General features: G+C 41.2%; 1 protein-coding gene and 2 long non-coding RNA genes across 14 annotated transcripts in view; 2 read left to right on the top strand and 1 right to left on the bottom strand.

Annotated features, from left to right (window-relative positions):
- Window positions 1–8,207, bottom strand: part of mecom (MDS1 and EVI1 complex locus) — a 153,424-nt gene extending 145,217 nt beyond the window's left edge. For 11 of the 12 annotated variants that reach the window (XM_074641713.1, XM_074641708.1, XM_074641715.1 and 8 more), the window contains exon 1: window positions 7,916–8,094. In XM_074641713.1, the coding sequence (XP_074497814.1) occupies window positions 7,916–7,952 (37 nt within the window). In that variant the 5' untranslated portion in view covers window positions 7,953–8,094. Of the gene's footprint in view, window positions 1–7,915 lie in introns of all 12 variants that reach the window. The other variant, XM_074641720.1, reaches the window with a different exon arrangement.
- A 5,308-nt stretch (window positions 8,208–13,515) lies between these two features.
- LOC141770746 (uncharacterized) lies at window positions 13,516–15,630 on the top strand. The gene is made up of 2 exons (XR_012594619.1): window positions 13,516–14,663; window positions 14,780–15,630. It is a non-coding gene; the product is annotated as an uncharacterized LOC141770746 (long non-coding RNA).
- A 2,437-nt stretch (window positions 15,631–18,067) lies between these two features.
- LOC141771436 (uncharacterized) lies at window positions 18,068–19,732 on the top strand. The gene is made up of 3 exons (XR_012594718.1): window positions 18,068–18,741; window positions 18,910–19,611; window positions 19,672–19,732. It is a non-coding gene; the product is annotated as an uncharacterized LOC141771436 (long non-coding RNA).
- The last annotated feature ends 1,880 nt before the right edge of the window (window positions 19,733–21,612 follow it).

The raw sequence follows: 21,612 nt of genomic DNA, 5'->3' as shown, positions 1-21,612 counted from the left end.
CCAACCATATATGTTGATATAATAATTCCAGAAATGGTCAGGTATTTCTTAGAAAATTCCAAAAGCACTGGCCTGATAAACTCCCACCTGTTGACAGCCCACTGAAACCTCTCCCTATCGTTTTATCGCCTTGTTTTCCTCACATGATTTCCTCAGGCAGATCACTGGGTGAGGAGCACCTCTTTGATTCCTGGCTCATTGTAGTGTATCTGACCCCGGAGGTCGCCGAGTGGAAAGAAGTGGATGTGTCACCACTGAGCTCTTCTCCGTGTTAGAATAATATTTCTATGGTGCATTTAGGATGCTAACGCTAATCAAAACAGGACATCCTGAGGAGGGCCGCGCACTCTCTTCCCTGGCCCCCGCTCACCGGCCTGCTTCATGTTTTTGTGTTTGCGGAGGAGCGACAATCCCAGGAAGCCGCGAGAAGGGTTCATCAAAGCTCCGAGCGGGGGGCCCCGGCTGCAGGATCGCTGGAATGCGGCGTGGAAAGGAATCTCTACTGTCCTATTGTTCCCTTGTTTCCTCGGTCTCATCACACGCCGGCACGTCCAGTTCACTTACAGGTAAGAAGCGCTAATCAGCCCCTGCATTCCTTTCCACAGCCGCATTCTTTCCTCTGCTGCGACCCTGGCTGACCAACAACACTTGTGCGCACACAGAGAAGGCGCACGGCTTATACAGACAGAGGGGAAGTCATCAAGACAGATCTCTGAGGACAGGGACGTTGTGTTTCCTTTTTCTTAAGACAAGGGATTGGAAGTGGAACAGTGAGGTGAACATTGATGATGCATGCTTCACTAATGGTGGAAAGATGATCCACATTCCAAAAATTGGGCCTGGGGACACTAAGAGGTGTCTAAAGCCGTCCAGAAAAATTAAGACAATACAATGAGAAAATGTTGTTCTCCTAGCATAAATCATTTTAAATTGTTCTATTTGTTATCAGTGTAAAAAGTTTTACAAACAAACCGGATTACTGTGAGAGCTACCAAGCAAAAAATTATATTTTTTTAATCTTTAAGACGATCAACCTGTCCCTAACTATCTCGCCTTTAATAATGAATTCCCTTCTTGTCATGACTTTTTGTCTTTGTGTCTCTCACTGTAATAATCACTGTTCCAGCACCGCAACACAGGCGAGACAGCCGCTATCAGATCCAATCAGGTGAACGTGGTGCAGCACAAACTTCATCAGGAAGGCCCCCGGCTTTGATCACATCTCCCACCCTCATCTCTCCCGTCCTGCGGGGGTGAGAGGTCACCGCTTAATGAGCTTCAGCAGTGGAGAGCGGAGGGGTAGGAGGGGTGGGGGGGGGTGCTTGTTGTGGCAGGGATGAAAAGTGTACAGGAATCACACACACATAGCACACAAACACATAAACGTACACACCTGACTGCTCTGTCCTCATTCAGCTACAGATGGGCATGACCCGACGCCCCGTCTCGCCCCCATGTTAATCAGAAATGACTTTCCTCCTCTCCTCTCCTCTCCTCTCCTCTCCGCCCCCCTCCCTCCCTCGCTCGCTCCCTCACTCCTTCCATCCCTCGGGCCAGCCCGCTCCACCCAGGGAGATCCCCGAGCAGTGCTGGAACACACTGTTATCGCCGCATTCACAAGGCGATTGTTGGGTAATTCCTGTTTATAGCTATGTGCTCTCTCCAGCGTGTAAGAGCGAGAAAAAAAAACACACTATTCCCTCCGTCAACCCTCAGTGACGGTGATTAAAATGAATGTCAACAGGCAAACGCTTTAGCATACCTGTACAAAGATATTTACTTTTAATTCAAAAGAACTTTGGTGATATCCAAAATAAGTGAAAAGGTCATTAAAATATGGGGATGAAATTGATAAATACATTTTCTGTAACCACTTATTCCTATATGGGGTTACTGGGTGAGATATAAGAAATCATACAGCAGGCTGTAAACTGACAAGCAAACATAACATCATGTCTGGAGTCTGGAGCACACAAAGACTATAGCAGCTAGAATAAAGTCATATCAAGCCTCTTGTTTAGTCTTTCTCCTCATAAAAGCACTCAACAATGTAGTAAAGCGACTCGGGGTAGTTAGCTGATGTGAGACATGAGGCCAGAGTGTCGGGCCCTGTTTCTACCACCTGCTTCAGGTAATTGATGGGAGTATAAAATGATTGAGTTTCTTTAATTAGCTAACAGACATCTCTCTTTCTCCAAGCACGCCAAGGAGTGCTAACTTCACAACCGGCCTCATTAATAGCCCGGCGGGCGAAGCGCGCCATCAGCAATCTGTTGACATTATAACTCCTCAGACATCAGAACGACACAAATCAGTTTGATGTCCGGGTAAACTTTTCCACTCAGCAAAAATGCCATTTATCTCGGACCAATTTGTGATGAGAAAATGGCGGACGTGTCACTACGTTTGACGACTACGACTCCGCGGAGCGCCTTTGTTTTGTGCATACGCACTAAAAAAACTCACACACATGCTCGCCTCCCCTCCAAACACACACACACACACACACACAAGCACAATCTATAAAAATATGCTTAGCTTGGGACTGCTCTGTTGATAATGACCTCAGCCTTGGCACCGTACTGGGCCAGACCAGACTGCCGACAGACTGGAGGCTTTTGTGTGGACTCCCTATCTCTAACTCCATGACCTTTAGGAGGGGAGGGGGGGGAAGAAAGCAGAAATGCCTTTTTTTTATTTAGAAGGGGTAAGGCTCGCTCATTGTTCTGTGTTGGTACGGTTTCCCTGTGGTAAACACACAGCGGTTCCCAGGCTTGACATGTTGCTGCACACACCGCCCTCCCACCCTCCCACCCTCCCTCCCTCCCTGCATCCATCCCTTGGTGTTCCCACACTGCCCTGTCTGGGTCGCTGCACCATATACACCCCCTAACAACAACAACACACACACACAAACATGACCAACCCCACCCATAAGCACAACTCTCGCTTTTTCACCTGCCACCAGGGCCTAGCGTTCAAAAACTTGTCCAGCGTGCTTTAATGCATTATGAAATTCTCCACATAGATGATGGACTGAGATGGAGGAGAGGAGGGAGTAGAGCTGGAAAAAGAGGGAGCAGAGACGGGTAGAGAAGCGCCTGGGGCAGGGGACGCTGCGTCAGGGGCCCCCATGACGAGGCCCTGGAAGCTACCTATAGTTGCTTGGGACAGCGGCCATCCTTCAAGCGGGTGACAAAGGTGCATAAACAAACCACTAACCTCATCAGCTCTCTGTTTACAGCCCTGAGACCCCGAGTCCTGGACGACTCATTAACATCAGAGACCTTGCAAAAGAAAGAGGGAGGAGGGAGAAACGCTTCTCCCCATCGTAGGAGAGGAGGAAAGTGGACGACATGTCAGACAGATGGGGGCGTTGATAGATGAGAGGGGCCTGGGTCGTACTCCTCAACCTGCCCCCCCCCGCCACCCCAAACTCACCAACACACACATACACAGACAGACGCACACTTGTACCTCAAAACACAACTGATACACCCGCAAAGGCTGCATGTGCGAGCATATGTGTCTGTGATATGCTTCACACCTGGTTTGACAAGCATTTAGCAGCTTTTCCTATTATAAGCATGTCATAAATGTGCACTGTTTTACCCCTCTGTAGACTGATCACATCATTGTTACACATCCACAACTCTGAAGTAGAACACTGTCGCCTTTGTAAAGCTATACTGACAGAAAGCTTTAACACCTATTCACACAATGTGACTTGAAGTTCGAGTGGGCAATTCACACACAAACTCTCATCAAAAGCAAACACAAAAACTCAAAAAAAGTCTGCAGCAAATTATTAAATCTCACATTAAGGCCTTCAAATAAATGAGAGAGTCCCTACATTTAACCTGCATCAGGCTAAAGAACGCTTTTGTCCATCAGTCCACCTTGTTGCTAAATAATAATTAATGTGCTGCTGAAGACGTGTAAGTCCAGAGGACAGATGGTGATTTTGTAATAGGTTGTGTATGAATAATTGTGATTTTTGTTTTTTTGTCTGATGGGTCTTACTTGTCTGTCTGTCTATGGTAACAGTATGTCTACTGTATGTGTACTTTTTCTCAAACTGAGCTGCCTATGGATGCAAAATGAATTTCAGTGCAAACTGAGAATAAAGTTGTATCGTATCCTAATCTTTTTTTAAAGTTTACCCGATGAAATTGTAAAATGATTTATTTTTTTCTCCCTCAAAACAAACCAAATGATTCTTTGATTATTTGTGAATCCTGAAATACTTCTGGTTTTAAGATAGGCCTCATAGTGACTGATGTATAGGCTATGAATTGATTGAAGTGAATTAATTTGATGCAACTTGATAAAAATAAAAATATATATTAATATATTGTTATTTATTTGCATCAGAAAAAAAAAGTTTAACGCTTAACAAAAGCGCAAGAGAAACAGAGAGGAGTATAACCTCTGGCCGTGGGCCCCCAGTGCTTCTTGACCCTGCAAGCCATTACTGAAGGAGATATGGGACATTTGTATACGGAGCTTTGGCACCAAGCGGAGCGCAGGCAAAGAGCGCCGCTCCGGGACAACAAGGGCCGTTTAATGGGCTCTCTATTTCACTTTCCTCGCGTCGGCCTCGCTCCCTCTCACCTTTTAAATGGGCCGATCTATTAACCGTTTTAATGAGCTCCGCCAGACAAACGCGAGATGCATGGCCCATTGCACAATGTGAGGAGGAACGACGCACTTCTTCTCAGCAACAGAGGAGAGGAGAGGAGAGGAGAGGAAAGGAAATGAGAGGTTATGAGAGGAGAGGAGAGGAGAGGAGAGGAAATGAGAGAAAATGAGAGGAGAGGAGAGGAGAGGAGAGGAAAGGAAAGGAAATGAGAGGAAATGAGAGGAGAGGAGAGGAAAGGAGAGGACGGGAGAGGAGGGGAGAGGAGAGGAGAGGAGAGGAGAGGAAAGGAAAGGAAAGGAAAGGAATGGAATGGAATGGAATGGAAATGAAATGAAATGAAATGAAATGAGAGGAGAGGAGACACCGAGGCCTCTCTCTCTCTCTCTCTCTCTCTCTCTCTCTCTCTCTCTCTCTCTGGCACGCAAGCAGAGCTCCTCGCGTGCCAATCACTCGTGCCAATGTGTTTTGCGTCTAAAAAAGTTTGTTATATATATGAGCCACATTTTTTTTTTTGGAGCCCGGGCGGATCAATGAGTGATGACTGACTAAATATTGTGGTAAATGTGAAAAATGATTATCAAGTGTGTGCCTTGGGACGCACGCTGGATTTGCACGCTCAATTGCACACTTGTTATAAGCTTCCAAAATCATTTTCATGGAACTTTTTCCTTTTAGATCTTTAGGACACATAGGGCCTACTTTTTTAACACTGCGTTAAAAATTTTTTTGAATTACATGCTATAGAGGTCTGTAAATCACAATATCACTAGATTATTGTGTGAGATTAATCGTCATTGTAATTATTCCTAACAAATTATCAAAGACCTCTAAACACATTATAATCAAGGTTTTTTTTTTTATTGGGACACAAATATGCTAAGTGGACCTTTAATTAGGAGAGTTTGGATCATCAAAGCCCCCCCACCATCGGTCTGTATAGCCCACAATTCACCGCGGGGTGCGGCCTGCCTGCACGCCTTCATGGCTTCATGGCTTCATGGCTCTATACTTAAGTTGGAGAAGCAAAAAAAGCGAGTTTTTGTGGCGCACCGCATTACATCTGGACGCGCGGACTAATCAGTCAACCTCCATCAATCACTCTTCCGTTTACCACCTCTCCATCACCTCCTCTATTACATCCACCCCTCTTTTTTTTTTTTTTATCACACGACTGGTACTGCAAGGAGGCCCTGCATACATGCCCCGTTTTAACACGACTTCTCCGGACACACTGAACGCATTTAGCAGCAGAGCTCTTATGAGAGGTCTGGGAATTTAAATATTCACTGTTGACACTGTGCAGACTCTGGCTGGAGGCCAGACTGGAGCTGGTCCTTCTCCTCCAGGGACCCAGAATATTCCCCCCCTATTCTGACTTGAAGAGGTAGAAATCTTCATCTTCCATCTAGACAATAATAATTGTTAAATACACGAGGAATTATCCCCCCTATAATAAAGAAAATGGATTTAATGGCTTGCACCTATGCAGACAAGTTGGTGATCCTCTCTGTGTGTGTGTGTCTAATAAAAACTATTCAAAAAAAAAAAATGTTTTGCAGTTAAAATCAAGTGTTTTATTTCCTGTTGATGATGATGATGATGATGTGTGTGTGTGTGTGTGTGTGTGTGTGTGTGTGTGCACCTATTATTTCCTTATCCATGTCATCATATTTTCTAAATATTCGCTATAGAATCACAATAGTTCTATATAGGGATGTTTATTAAACTTCTGCAATATAGCCTCTATTGTACCTATACTCGTGTGAAGTAAAACCAAAATAAATAGCAATTTTTTTCTTAACTGGCCACATGTAATAACTTCTCCATTAACCTTCATGCTGCTTATTGGCGTCAACTGTCCAAATAATTTTAGACACATGTTGCAGCTGCTAAACCAAGTTTTTAAGTTTGTTTATTCGTCATATGCACAAGTACAGCAAGCAGTCGTTGTCAGCGAAAATCTTGGGTCTCAGGTACCTTTACCTTCCAATAATGCTCATTAAAATTGTGTGTATATATATGAAATATATTGTTTTATTTTGTTTATTTAGCTGTATGCAAAACGGGGTGTAAACACAGGTCACTGAACTGACTGAAACTCTCATGAAAATCCTATAAAATGTCTGCAAACACTAGAATATTGCAGGCATGCTGGGGCCATTACACTGTTGTTGCCTTTCTGGTTTTTGCACAAAAAAAAAGATCTGCAACACAATTCTAGATTAATGGAGTGCGTTTGTTACAATGAGAAGACAATTAAAAGTCAGCGTTCAAAAACTCAAATGAAAGGCAACACAGCAGCACAGAAATTTACGCAAAAAACACTAATGAAAAATATAATAATGTAGACTATAGAGCCTGATTGACACATCAGCTTTAGAAAAAAAAATAATACAATTCTTGATAATTTATTGTAGCAAAAATCAATGCATGAATAGCCATATCAATCACCTCCTTGCATAAATTCTTACAAGTTGATTAGGGTCCAAGTAATTAAATCGATTTAATGACAAGAGTTGATATTACACTTATCATTGAATATATATTTTTTTATTTTATCCTATAAATGAATTTTGTTAGCAGAGTATAAGAAGCCTGTGCCTCGTGCAGTAAATCAAATTACATGGAGTGTATAAAACTATAACACGCGTGCATCAAAAGAATTAAAACATCAAAGTATGATTTTTTTTTTTGAAGAGTGCCATATCATTTAACACACATTAATTAAGCTCGGAATGAACTGCGTGACTCACAAACACAAAGAGTTACAAACAAGAACATTCACCATGTCTGTTCTAAATCCTCCTTTTTCTCCTGATTTCTCTCCATCAACCTGCCTTTTTTTCTCCAAAGTTGCAAACTCTCCCCCGCAAACTGAAGATGAACCAGCAGCCCACAGAAGCAGCAGCAGCAGTGTGCAAGCGATTGCAAATACAAGAGCCGATGCATGCAGGGATTTTTAAGCTACAATACACACTAACATTACACTACAGCGCCCACTACATGCAACGAGGCGATTCCAAATAGAGTGGAGCTCTGCGCAAAGTTCCTCCATCGCTGCAGAAACTTTAAACTTGTACGCACTTCTCCTTGACAGCATTTCACTCTTTTTCTTCGCGACTTCTTAACGGATGAAAGTGAGGATTCTGCTTTTCTGAAATCATCCCAGAAACTCTTGATAAACGCAGTGATAACAGCGACAGCCTATAAGGTATATATATATAAGATGGCATGTTTGAAAAGGAGAAATAAAGAAAGGGATGTTGCACCTACTCGTGGCCAGTTTCCGTGCCCTGCCTTTGGACCTCATGGTGCCAGTCTCTCGGCGTGGGTTTGTTTGGAAATTTCTCTTTTTTTTCTCCTCCTTTTTGTTTTTTCTCTCTTGTGTCCTTTTTCTCGGGGTTTTTCTCAATCCACAAAAACGCGCTATCTCTCCAGCATTGTCAGTCTGTGGACACCTTCGCACATGCGCACAGCTGCACACCACCGAGATCTGCCGGTGCAAGCAAGTGCCAAGGAAGGAAAAAAAGTTTGGGGACGATTTATCACTTTGATTATATTTTATAACAGTGATCTATCTGGTTCAAAGATGCGCATGTGAATCGGTGGACATCTCCTTTCTCGTGTCAGAGTTTTTGCAAAACGATCAGTGAGAGAGAGGAGAAAGCACGGGGGCACACTGCAAAAAATGACGAACGTTGTTTTGGAAAGCCTTAAAATTTAAGTAGTGTTGTTTATTTAACACGTGAGAGGAACTTTCTGATATGAGATGCATCCTGAGCAGTTTGGACTTATTGCCATTTATTTCTTCACTTATTCTATCTCAAAAAACAATTTATCTTAAACTATAAGGCAACAAAATGAGTCAGATTTGGACACAACTCCTCTTAACAAGTTAAACTACACAATAAAGCAAATAAAGATGTGTCAATCTTTTTTTAAAAGAAAAAGAAAAAAAGTTTGACAATGAGCACTATAATGAAAAGCCTGGGGTACACTGCAAAAAATGACGAACGTTGTTTTGGAAAGCCTCAGATTTAAGTCGTGTTTATTTATTAACACGTGAGGGGAACTTTCTGATATGAGATGCATCCTGAGCAGTTTGGACTCATTTCACTTATTTCTTCACTTTTTCTATCTCAAAAAACAATTTATCTTAAACTATAAGGCAACAAAATGAGTCAGATTGGACACAACTCCTCTAACAAGTCAATAAAGCAATAAAGATGTGTCAATCTTTTTTTTAAAAGAAAAGAAAGAAAGTTTGACAATGAGCATTATAATGAAATGCTTTCCTAAAAGATGGATTTTTTTGCAGTGCAGTCAGCAGTCACCAGAGTGAGGAGGACATTAATTATAACGATCCTTATTCTCAATCTTTTACTGTGCACCTTTTCTCTTTAAATGAAGTCACATTAATCAACGTTCACTTAAATTACCAATGCTGCATATAGTCATTAAAGATTTTATATATTTTAATTGTATTTTGACCATTATCCTGAGCACTGGGAAATGAATGAAAACCCCACCTCCTCTCTCTCTCGCTTGGGCACCGACTGACAGCTCTAATATGAGAGTGCCCAGGTTTTTTTTTCCTCTCTCTCTTTGTGCTGACAATTATTAATATGTTAAGTGCTTAGTATTAATGCCTGTTTGAGACGTTTCTGTTGCACTGCGTAAATTTCATCACTTGGTAATTGCTGGAGGCTCCAAAAAAAGGGATGTTTTCACTTGATTTAACTTGGGAAGGAGAATCGGCTCTATATCAAGAAAAGGAAGAAAGGACTTTTGTCCAAAACCTTCATCTCAGTGGGTGGAATAATGTTTTGGATCAACTTCTTTTTTTACGCTGTGGATTTTTAAAGAAAAAAGGCCACACACTCATAAATGCATGCCATCCCAGGCACTAAAAGTCAATAAAATCACTGCATGTCTGCTGTTATCACATAAACATTTTATAGTGGCATATTTAGATACTGAGTCATATATCAGCAAAATAGAGTACCAGCCAGTGCAGAAACAGCAAATCATGATTTGTTACCATTCTTTCGTATTTTTACTGCAACAAAAAAAAAGTAAAATATATCCACACACCATGAGCGCGCATTGATATCATAAAGGTGTGTGGCCTATTTGTGCCCATATATAGAGACAGCGTATAATTAAAGTAATTGGCAATTAATTAGATCCGCATGAGATCATGCTGACCTTGTAGGTGAACTCTTTAATGGGTTGTGAACTCGAGCTATCGATTCTAAACTGTGTTGAAACTGATTAAAGTCCTGACCATCATGACATGGAACAAAAAAAAAAATCATTTAAGGGCTGACCAAAAACCAAAGATGCCATATTGGTGATATCAACTACCGACCACACGAATATACTGTATATGATCTATATGCACAATTGGGCATACTGTGTATACTGCACTATTTTAAATATTTTACTAGTATTAGTACTATATTAGTATCTTTATTTTTAACTTTCAAGATGTTTCAAAATTCCCTGTATTGTGTTGTTAATTGTACTACTCTACGAGCCTCTACAATTGCCCCTAGGGGACAAATAAAGTGATTTGAATTGAATTGAATTGAATTGAAACAACACCCCAAAAAGTATTTCGTCACTTATTCAAAAAGGGCATTTTTCTTATTAAATTTACTTTTTTTTTTTTTAAATAAAAATTTAGCTCCAAAACTTACAAAAGTAAACTCTGAATCTCTACACCTCATTTAAATGGTCGACTTAAGAGAGGTTAATATACTGATAATTTATAGATGTTGTACTTCGCTGTACCTCTATACTGTAATGACATAAATGATGCTATTAAGTGGGTTGCGCCTGCACACCGTGCACGAGAAGGTGGCGCACCGCGAGGACGCACAGAGAGAGAGAGATGGAGAGAGAGAGAGAGAGAGAGAGAGAGAGAGAGAGAGAGAGAGAGCTCCAGGCGGCGCGCTCAATTAGCCTAAATGGAAACAGTTTTCATTCACCGCAATAACTCACTCTCCTCTTCCTCGTCTGAAGCACACTCTCTCTCTCTCTCTATACATATTTTATTATGATCCAGTGAACCTGGTGGCAGGGCGGATCTCCCCACAGCCACCGTGGATTGTAATTATTAGAAATTAATTGGGTTCGAGACCCCCTACACGGTTGCAAACACTAAAATATCCCCTCGCTTTTTTTTTTTTTTTTTTTACTTCATTGCGTTAAATTCACATATAAATAAGGTAACAAACGAATCTGATTCAATCTAGTTTAAAGCGAGGACATTTTTTAATAAAAAACTATAACATGCTTTTTGGTACATGTTCCCTCTGTTACAGTATAGGAGCACACTCAGCTGTTAAGGGGTTAAAAAATAACATGATCTGTCGAGGCGGACTAAAAGTGAAAAAGGGAGCCTCAGGCACGAGGAAATTACCAGCGCCCGCGTGACCTTTGAGCAAGGTAATCAATCAAGTGATCAACAGGGATATTTATCACTGCTTTGTCCCACCAAAACCTGAGTGTGTGGAAACTACATAAAAAGATGGAAAATGAGAATATTGATATTCTGAGATTGGCCTTGAATTATTAAAAACAACAAAATCTTTCTTTGAAGGTACATAATAATAATAATAATAATAATAATAATAACAAATATTATAAATAATGATAACAATACAATCTGGTCTAAATAAGCAAAACAAGTCAGACATAAAATTATTAATAGAAAAAAGGCCACATTTCAACATTGTAGGCCCAATTTTTGTCTTGTCTTTTTGGGCCTACTGCATTTTAGACAAATGTTAAGAACATGTGTTCAGTCAGAGTGTAATTTGTTATAATTTATTTCACCTCCTCACACCTCTCTGGCAAATATAATAATGCAATGAATTCCTGCTCTTCCTGTTTTTTGTTACAGTGTACTGTATTAGTGTGAAACCATTTATTTGGCCCAGTGCGTGCTGCCCCTGTGTGGAGAATAATCGACCCAATCAAATGCATTGAAAGCTTCCAATGAACAGCTAATTCAATAAAATAATACTCCAACTGAGAAACTAATCCTTCTTCACTGGGCAAAGAAGAGTTGACATTATCCCTAGTTAAAATAAAAAAATTATGTTTAAAGCAGAGAGCGAGTGTAAAAGAGGAGCTATTTCTAACAACCAGTTTGATTCAATATTCACATTTAAATATTTTTTTATTAGATGTATTTTTGTGCTGTGTTTTTGATAGCAGATAAATAAAAAATGAGGATGAATTTTGGATAAAATCATGCCTTAAATGCTTGGTCAGTTTCAAGGTGAGGAGGATTTTAAAACCAAACTAAACAAAAAAAAAAATGTATATAAATATATACAACGACACTTGTAATTTCATATTTAAACATGTAATTGTGAGACAATCAAAGGAAAAATCAGGTCTAGCCAACATGCCTGATACAATCTTGTATTATTTAAAATGTTTTGGTATAATCTTACGTTGTGTAATTGAATATCTATTCTAGACGAATATAATGTATGTGGGTATTCTATTTCTATACTACAACCGACATTATACTTATTTTTTATGAATAAATGATTATTCTATCAAAAAATGCTAATGCATTTGTATAAACAGAAATATGTTCATTGCCTATCAGGATGAAAATAGAGATAATTGTGTTATCCTGAAACACTGTCTATGTGTATTATTCTAAGGTTTGTTTTTTTATTTTATTTTTGTGGGCAACTGAATAAGATGATGCAAATTAACTATAATTCACCTAATATAAAGTCACAAAACCATTTAAACTGATTTCATTTGCATTTTTTTCAATTATTAAAAAGTATAAAGGTTCCTTTACATGAAGTACCAAGTCCACAAACTGCTATATGGTTCTGTATCAGTGCTCTTGTCCTCCTACTTATTGCATGAGGCCTGAGTCCATGTGAAAAAAACACCTTGTTGTTGAAAATTCTTTATACCATACTGCCCCCTAGTGGATACTATCATGTAGTGTTTGAGACAAATATGAGTTATTGATAAGTGTGTAGTCATGCAGCATTCAAACAAAAGTCCAAGCAGTCCTATCAAAAATAAATCAATCAATAGACAAACCACAATGCATAGATCCCTATGTCACGACTGCATGTGGGTTTCCTTATTTACAGACTTGGTATGGATCAAGTGAGTAAACTCAAAAACAATGTAACATGTGACTGATTAATGAGCCGGCCTGACTTGTACAAAAGTAAAGTGCATTTTAACAACCGCTTCTGAACTCAGTATCCAGCATAGGAGACAGATCACGATGCGCTGCTGAGACAATTTGTGGGAGTAGTATTGATAAGGCTGGTGTTGGCCATGGACGTATTTATCTCTGAGGACTGCTTGATGAGAGAGTCCTACCTACACACACACACACACGCAGCTCCAGATATAAACTCATCCCCATCAATTTCCACTGATGTTCCCCTTCCCGTCAACGGAGAGATGTGACAAGTAATCAATGGGACAGTCGATCAGGTTTATTTATCTCCGTTTCCAGTAACGGCAGACAGTGGAATCCTTGTCAAGTTCCCGGTTGCACGGCAATTAAGGAACATACAGATGGATGGGATGCTTAGGACACAGAGAGTGAACCAGTCAATCAGTTGACTGCTGCTTACAGCACACTTCCTTTGCTTTGTATGAACATTTTCTGTATTGACTTTAAAGCTGAATCATTTAGTCAATAATCGACATGCCCTTTTCACAACATTTTTGATGCGTCACAGTATGAAAAGCAAAGGTGTAAATAAAAAAAAACGAATGATGGCTGAATTAAATTTAGCTGCATTAGTTTCGGGGTCCTGGTATTGTGCATGCTGGTTCGCTGTTTATCGGCATACTTGAATAGACCAGAGCCGTCGTTAAAATCACTGCTTTTCTCTGTTTTATATTATTGTAAATTACATGTCTATGGGTTTTAGACTGTCAACAAAACAAGCGATTTAGAGACTTCACCTTGGGTTTTGGAAAATTATGACAGGCATTTTCAACAACTTTCTGATGTTCTATGGACTAAACAATTCATCAAAAAAGAGTAATGAAAATAATAGCCAGTTATAACACTAATTGGCTTCATAATTCAGAGGTTCTCCAAGATGCAAGATCATTTTTATCACTATCTCTGCCAATGAAGTCCTCAGAGATATTTGCAAACAAGTTAGTCTGTTACTCCTGATATTTCTGCACCACAGGCACTCCTCTCCAAAAACCTGAGAGGAAGCCGAAAGTGAGCCGGAAGTGAGCCGAAACTCTCATAAACTGAGACTATCATGATTTTCCCACAAACTCATCCCAGGTTAAAGGCTGAGCACTGATCAAATCTTCCCCAGAGACCCCGCCTAGTGGTCAGCAGTTACTTCTGAAGTGACACACATCTCAGAGAGCTTAAGTTATACAGTAGTTGTTTCACACTGGCATGAAGTGCTAGATGTGGTGTTTTATGTACATACAAAGTTCATGTATTACCTTAGGGCACATGTGTCAAACCCAAGGCCAAGGCCAAATCTGGCCCCTCGAAAATTTTGATCCGGCCCCTATATCACTTCAGTTTCTCAATAAATATTGGCCCACCTAGTTGTGGTCTGCACAGCAACACATGCCCCATACACCACACACACAGGTGTGCCTCCGGTGTCTGCAAGCTAGCTAACACAGAATGGCTGCATGTGAGTTTTGCTTGACTGCAAAGTTTGTTTATCATTGTTAGGGTTTTACGTGCAGCCGACTGCATGCCGGACGGCTAGGCTGTATGGGACATGTAAACTACATGATCAAAGATCTTTTACTTTTATTTTTTCATTAAATGTCCCTAACAGCCGTTTAGTTGTCATATTCAGGCTTGTGAAACAGGCTGCTATATGAGACTTGGGCAAGAACAAAATCAAAGATTTATTATTTTTCTTTTACATCAGGATGTAATTTGTTTTATTAAATGCCCCACACAACCATTGAGTTGTCATAGTTAGGCCTGTGAAACAGGTTGACGTGAGTTGGCTGTATGGTAGCCTACTTGTAAAAATATAATAAGAATGTGTTATTTTGCTTGACTAAATGCTAAGCAACGTTTTTCTTTTGTTTTTTTTAGAGCTTTATGTTGACAAAATTGTATGTGAGAAGGCTATATGGGACATGCAACAACATCATCTAAGACATTTTACTAGTACTTTTTATGATTAAATAAAAGCATGTCAATAAACTATATATTTCTGGCACTTCATGTGATTCTCATTCTCAGTGTGGCCCTTAGTGAAACTGAGTTTGACACACTTGCCTCAGGGTGAGTACAATAAAACATTTTTCCTTTTGATAAGAATATATGCAGACCCCTTTGAAAGGGATCCATACACATTGACATTTGTTTTACTTACCCTACTGTATCTGTAGTAACCCCAACAAGACAACAGAAGTATGGAAGTGTCCACAGGAGGGAACGCAGAAGAGCACCATTTTCTCCAGAGGCCAGTGATGCTGCTATGTTTATACAAACGACAAGTAAAAAAGATCAATACCAAAACCAAAAATGTGGTTTACCTGATGGTAAACCTGGGCTCCAAAGTAAAGTTTTGACTTGTGTCACCACAGATAAGCACAGACACTTCACTGCGTAGCTATTCAGTAGATTACACTGTATAGGAACTCCACACCCAAGACAAAATCACTCAATGCCCTGGCCACAATTGTTACACACCAAGGTCATCACTCTCTTTATCACAACAAAGGCATTTTTCACAGAGGACATTTTTGAAATATCATAGTAGGAAAAAGTACAGGTGTAAATGATTAAATGAATGATAGATGAAATCCATTTAGTTGCTTCAGTTTCAGGGTCCTGGTGTTGTGCATGCTGGTTCACACTGTCATGACTTAGTGGGACAATTCAGTAGAACAGAGCCATCCTTAATGTTACCAGCAACACCTGTGCTTGTCCTACTCTATGAGCAAACATTCATAATAAAATCATAATTGAGGTTTGGTTTACCTACATGCCAAAATGTCGAAAGTTCCACAACACTACTTATCTCTTTGAAGACTATGTAAGGCAACCATTTGTCCACAGCCAACATTTGTATGTGGGGCCCATGTGGGTAGCAACTGGGCTGAAAAATGGGCCCTATATGGGATTGTTCGCGGGTTCCATAATGGCCCAATGTCAATTGCCCACATGGATTCCATGCAGGATTACAATGGGTGTTATGTGGGCCCCAACTGGGCAACATAACCAAGACCCATCTTGGTCCCAGCTTTAAGTTCTACTTGGGGACTACATGGGGACTCCATGGGCTGAAATATGGGTTGTAAGTGGGTTTGTCCACAGTTTCCATGTTGGCCCCATGCCAATTACCATTGTGGGTTTCATGCAGGAGTACACTGGGTGTTATATGGGCCCAATCTGGGCAACATACACCAAAACCCATCTCTAATTTCCCATTAGTGACCCACCTAGGACCCACATGGGTAGCCCACTTGGGGGAGCCTATGTGGGACCTATTTAGGTGAATGGGCCACATTTGTGTGGCCCATTCTGAGCCCATACACTAATTTCCCATTAGTGACCCACCTAGAACCCACATTAGTTGACCCAAGTGGGCCCCAGATAAACTGCCTATTTTGGGCCCATACCCAATTGGTACCAAAGTACCCCCAGCATGACCCATGTGGGGCCCACATAACCATGTTGGCTGGGTAGTTGCTTCAGTTTCAGGGTCCTGGTGTTGTGCATGCTGGCTCACACTGTCATGACTTACTGGGACACTTCAGTGGAACAGAGCCATCCTTGATGTTATCAGCAACACCTGTGCTTTTCCTACTCTTTGAGCAAACATTCATAATAAAATCATAATTGAGGTTTGGTTTACCTACATGCCAATATGTTTAAAAGTTCCACAACACTACTTATCTCTTTGAAGGCTATGTATGGCAACCATTTGTCATGGTCATTGTCAGAAACAGGCCTCCAAGAAAAGAAAAGAAAGTAAGAACAAGACTACTGACTGCATTTTAAAACAGTCAGTAAGTTATATTGACAAGTGTTTGTTTCATTAAAAAAAACATATAAAAAACATTTGCATAAATCACACTAAAAACATACATACCGGTACGTGTGTCTCCTTTGCAGCAGAATACAACACCTAATACATTTCCAACCCTCTCACTGGAGGGCGCACATCATTTTAATATCACTTCATATGACCGTAGCTTTGGTCTTCAGGGCCGGAGTCTCTGCTGTACTCTGCTCCTCTGCCTGCCTGCCTGCCTTCACTGACACGCCGCGCTCGTTCACGCTATTTCGCTCCACTCTCACTTTTATGAGCGCACACTCCACACTGCAGAAGAGTTAGTAGCTCTGAGAATATCTAGTAAATGTACAGTAGATGTTTGTGTAGAAATAAATGCTGCAGCTCCTCCAGACCAACAGAGGTTTTCTGTGTCTTGTGAAGTGACGGGGTTCCGCAGCGACAAACGTTATCGTCTCCGACTGGGTGCCGGTGTCTTCCCTGTTCCCTCCGGCCGCGGTCGGGAGGCTGAAGCAGGAAAAGCCAACACTAGGATCAGCATTGATTCATGGAGAGACCTTAGTCTGGTCAGCTAAAATTACTGCCAAGCAGGTGAAATATAGAATGATATTGTGGTTTTAGCTGACGTGTGTCGCCTCACTGTTTTGAGCGATGCTCGTTCATGTCTATTTAGAGCTAGCAAGCGCGAGCCCGACGCTGACTTTCGTTGACTTAACGGCCATAGGTGTCGCTGTTAACAAGCATTTCTGATTCTTACTTTAAAGGTCAATTACATACAAATAAATAAGAAAAACAGGAGGGAAACATTTTCAAATTTTCAAATTTTCCAGTGGTCTATTACTTTTTTTTTTTTAGTAAATTGAGTGATTTGAGTTAAACCCTAAAAAGAAATGCTAATATCAACATGTCATCCGTTCTCTCTCCCCCCCCTCATATCTATCACTATTCATATCCAATAAGAAAAGTCAAACAAATAATCTAAAAAAAAAAAAAAAAAGAAAAGGTAAAAACGTAAAACTTGATTTAAAACATTTCTGTTTGTGAATTTCCCTGTGATTTTTAATTTCTCCAGAGCCTCGTGGGCCCCTTACTGGGTCGGGCCCGTTGTGCCCCAGGGCTTGAACGCCGTTGTGTATCACTTCTTTTTAATACATCCATGGGCTGATCGGTATTCTTAAAATATTCCTGAATCCGGGTCATGATCCGGATCGCCACCAAAATCGAATGGATTGTTCATTGTGCTACATCCCACCCCTCTAAATTAATTCAAATCCATCGCGGACTTTTGGAGTAATCCTGCTAACAGACAAACCATCAAACAAACTGAGTATCCAAAAAAGCGCTATATAAATAAAATGTATTATTATTATTATTATTAAGGCTTTTTGTTTCTTTTACCGCTGTGTACAAACACAACTGATGAAAAGAGTTGTTGACTTCTATACTTCATCATATTAAAAGACCCGTCAATCAATCTGAAGGTGGCCGCAGGTTTCAGTCGTGTGTTCTGGTGGCGGTGCTGCTCTTTTCTTTGTATTCGGCGTTTGCTGATCATGGTGGCGAAGAAAAGGGCGAAGAGGATGCTGCTGATCAGCATGTAGTCGTAGTCGTCTTTGAGGACGTCAAACTGCTTTGAGGGATAGACGCGTGTCTGTTAGATATCGAGGAATGTACGCCTACACCTGCAAGCAAAGACAGAATTATTGTCCTATTTACTGAACACTTAATTTACCTGAAGGGGAGAAAACAAAGTGTCCACGACTGGATGTTTTTTTTTTTTTTACTTTAATTTTTATTGTGTTTTCAGCTCTGGACAGAACATCGTGAGCATCCATACAATAGGACACAAATCAGTACAACATTAAACAAATACAACCTCAACTATTCCATAGCTTAACAGTTCAGTTGCTTGATGGTATCCTAGGACGGAGAAGTAGGGCCACATTGAGGAAAAAATTTAAAGTTTAAGAGCAAAAAGTCATAATATTATGAGAATAAAGTCAGAAGTTTACGAGAAAAAAAGTCGTATTATGAGAATAAAGTCAGAAGTTTACGAGAAAAAAAGTCGTAATATGAGAATAAAGTCATAAGTTTACGAGAAAAAAAGTCGTAATATGAGAATAAAGTCATAAGTTTACGAGAAAAAAAGTCGTAATATGAGAATAAAGTCATAAGTTTACGAGAAAAAAAGTCGTAATATGAGAATAAAGTCAGAAGTTTAAGAAAAATAAGTCATAATATTATGAGAATATTGCGCCATCATTCACATGTATTTTTGTTCATGTTGAGATCAGCTGTAGGTAGCGGAGCATCGTAAAACACTTCATTCAAACTGGACAGAAACAAAATAAAACATCTAAACTGTCGTCGACCTACATGAAACCTGCCTTGGCGGAGGTCTGCGCTCTCCGAGTGCACTTCTAGTTCTTGTTTTGTTTTTCACTTATTTGTTACTTGTCCGACATAAAATAATAGAAATAAAGTGAAAAGAAGTAAAGTGTTCATTTTCTTATTCATTTCTTATTTTTCTCATTATCATGATACTCAGTTTTCCTTATTTAATTATTATTTCATTTTGCAGATTCAATTCCCCTTCAAAATTATTATTATTTTTTATTTTATTTTATTAATTATTTTTTATTTTTCAGAATGTGTTTTCTGAATACCTCTCACTCAATATGAGCCTTCACAGCTCATGTTAGGCGAGAGGTCATGATGCATGTCTTTGGACCGTCGGAGGAAACCAGAACACCTGGAGAAAAACCCCACTAACACGGAGAGAACATGCAAACTCTACACTTCATATCGCATGAGGTGACGGTGCTACACTTCATATCGCAAGAGGTGACGGTGCTACACTTCATGTCGCATAAGGTGACGTTGACACACCTCACGTCGCATGAGATGAGGGTGGCACACCTCACGTCGCATGAGGTGACGGTGCCACACATCACGTCGTATGTGGTGACAGTGCCACACCTCACGTCGCATGAGGAGACGGTGCCACACATCACGTCGCATGTGGTGACGGTGCCACACCTAACGTCGCATGAAGTGACGTTGCCACAGCTCACGTCGCATGAGGTGACGGTGCCACACTTCACGTCGCATGAGGTGACGGTGCTACACTTCATATCGCATGAGGTAAAGCTGCTACACCTCATGTCGCATGAAGTGACGGTGCCACACATCAAGTCGCATGAGGTGACGTTGCCACACCTCACGTCACATGAGGAGACGGTGCCACACCTCACGTCGCATGAGGTGACGTTGCCACACCTCACGTCGCATGAGGTGACGGTGCCACACCTCACGTCGCATGAGGTGACGGTGGCACACCTCACGTCGCATGAGGTGACGGTGGCACACCTCACGTCGCATGAGGTGACGGTGGCACACCTCACGTCGCATGAGGTGACGGTGGCACACCTCACGTCGCATGAGGTGACGGTGGCACACCTCACGTCGCATGAGGTGACGGTGCCACACCTCATGTCACATGAGGTGATCACCCTTTGTGGTGTGAGGTCTATCACCCTAACACCTCCAAAACTGTGTCTGTAGATAGGAGTCATTATTCGCCTGTAAGCTGCCACACACTATAGGCTGCTAAACCAACAGCGGTGATGCCAGCACACCAAGCTACCTTCTGTAGAACGTTATCAGTGCTGGACCACCAACTTCTGGTCGGACCCTCAGCATCTGGATCCCCTGGGAGGTTCTGATCTTCAGGTGAAGTCCCCAAGTGGCTCTCATCCCCAGATAGAGCGTCATTGAGCGTCGTAGACGATGTATCCTTCAACTGAAGCCTCCTCTTCGCTGATTCCAGGTGAGCTGTCATCTGCTCAGGTGTCCTATGATGAGCTGTCAGGACATCGATCTTTGTCTGCGATTTGTCACAACGGTTTAGCAGGTAAGCTACCTTCATGTAGGCTGTCCACTCCTGAGCTGTCGTCAGGAGAACTGTCCGGTGTTTGTCCTCTGTCTGCGTATTGTCCCAACGGTTATTTGGTTCCACGTAAAATTTCCTAATCTGAAGTGTCCTGATCTGATCTCTAAGGCGTTTGTTCTCTGTCTCCGATTCGTTATAAAGTTTTAGCAGGTCATGTCTGTCCAAGGAGTCTGTCTTCAGCTGAGGTGTCAGGTGTTTGTCCTCTGTCTGCATATTGATAATCGTATTCTCCTCAGAAGTCATTGTAAATGAATAGTGTGGAAAGCAGCTGGCCTATATTTGCTTTTTGCACTTTGTTGTATCGCGAGTTTTGTTTTCTACTGCTGCTCCTAGTTTTACTGCACTCTCCCCTTTTCTGCTGTAGCCTTCACTACAAATCTCCCCAATGCAGCTCATCTCATCTTATATGTGAGTTCCAGATCAAAGCCATGGCTTTCCTTTTATCGTGACCACATCCAGAGCAAAGCCATGACGTCATGATAAGAGGCAGCAGATGACGTCACATCATATCATGACATTCTGTGCGCATGCGCCATAGAACGTCTCCTCAGCGCACACAGCTGAGTGACGTCAGATGTGAGAAACATGAGCCTCTCTTCCACCTTCTCTGACAGAGGAACAACAAGCAGAGACTGAACATCTGCGGGAAAAGAGGAGGAGGAGAGGAGAGAGAGAGAGAGGAGGAGTAGAGGAACCGACTTCTCCGACCAAACAAATTGGCGACTTTCAGCCGAATGAGTCTGTGGTTGTCGTGGTTACAGCAGCCGTTAAGAGCAGCGTTGCTCTGGAAGGAGGCGGATTCACGCGTCATCAACGCGTCATCAGCTGCACTTTTCTTTTTTAAATTTCAAAATGACAGTATACATAGTAACAGCAGAAAACATTAAAAACATTTACATACAGAAGAAACATAGCGAAAACATAAACAAAGAGCTGTGCCAAACATAAAAGGACAACAGAAATGAAACAAAACCAACATAAAA

Source organism: Sebastes fasciatus, chromosome 7 (genome assembly GCF_043250625.1).
Source record: "Sebastes fasciatus isolate fSebFas1 chromosome 7, fSebFas1.pri, whole genome shotgun sequence".
In the NCBI taxonomy this organism is placed as follows: Eukaryota; Metazoa; Chordata; class Actinopteri; order Perciformes; family Sebastidae; genus Sebastes; species Sebastes fasciatus.
The sequence above is the reverse complement of the archived record's forward strand: the minus strand, read 5'-3'. Positions and strand labels throughout refer to the sequence as shown.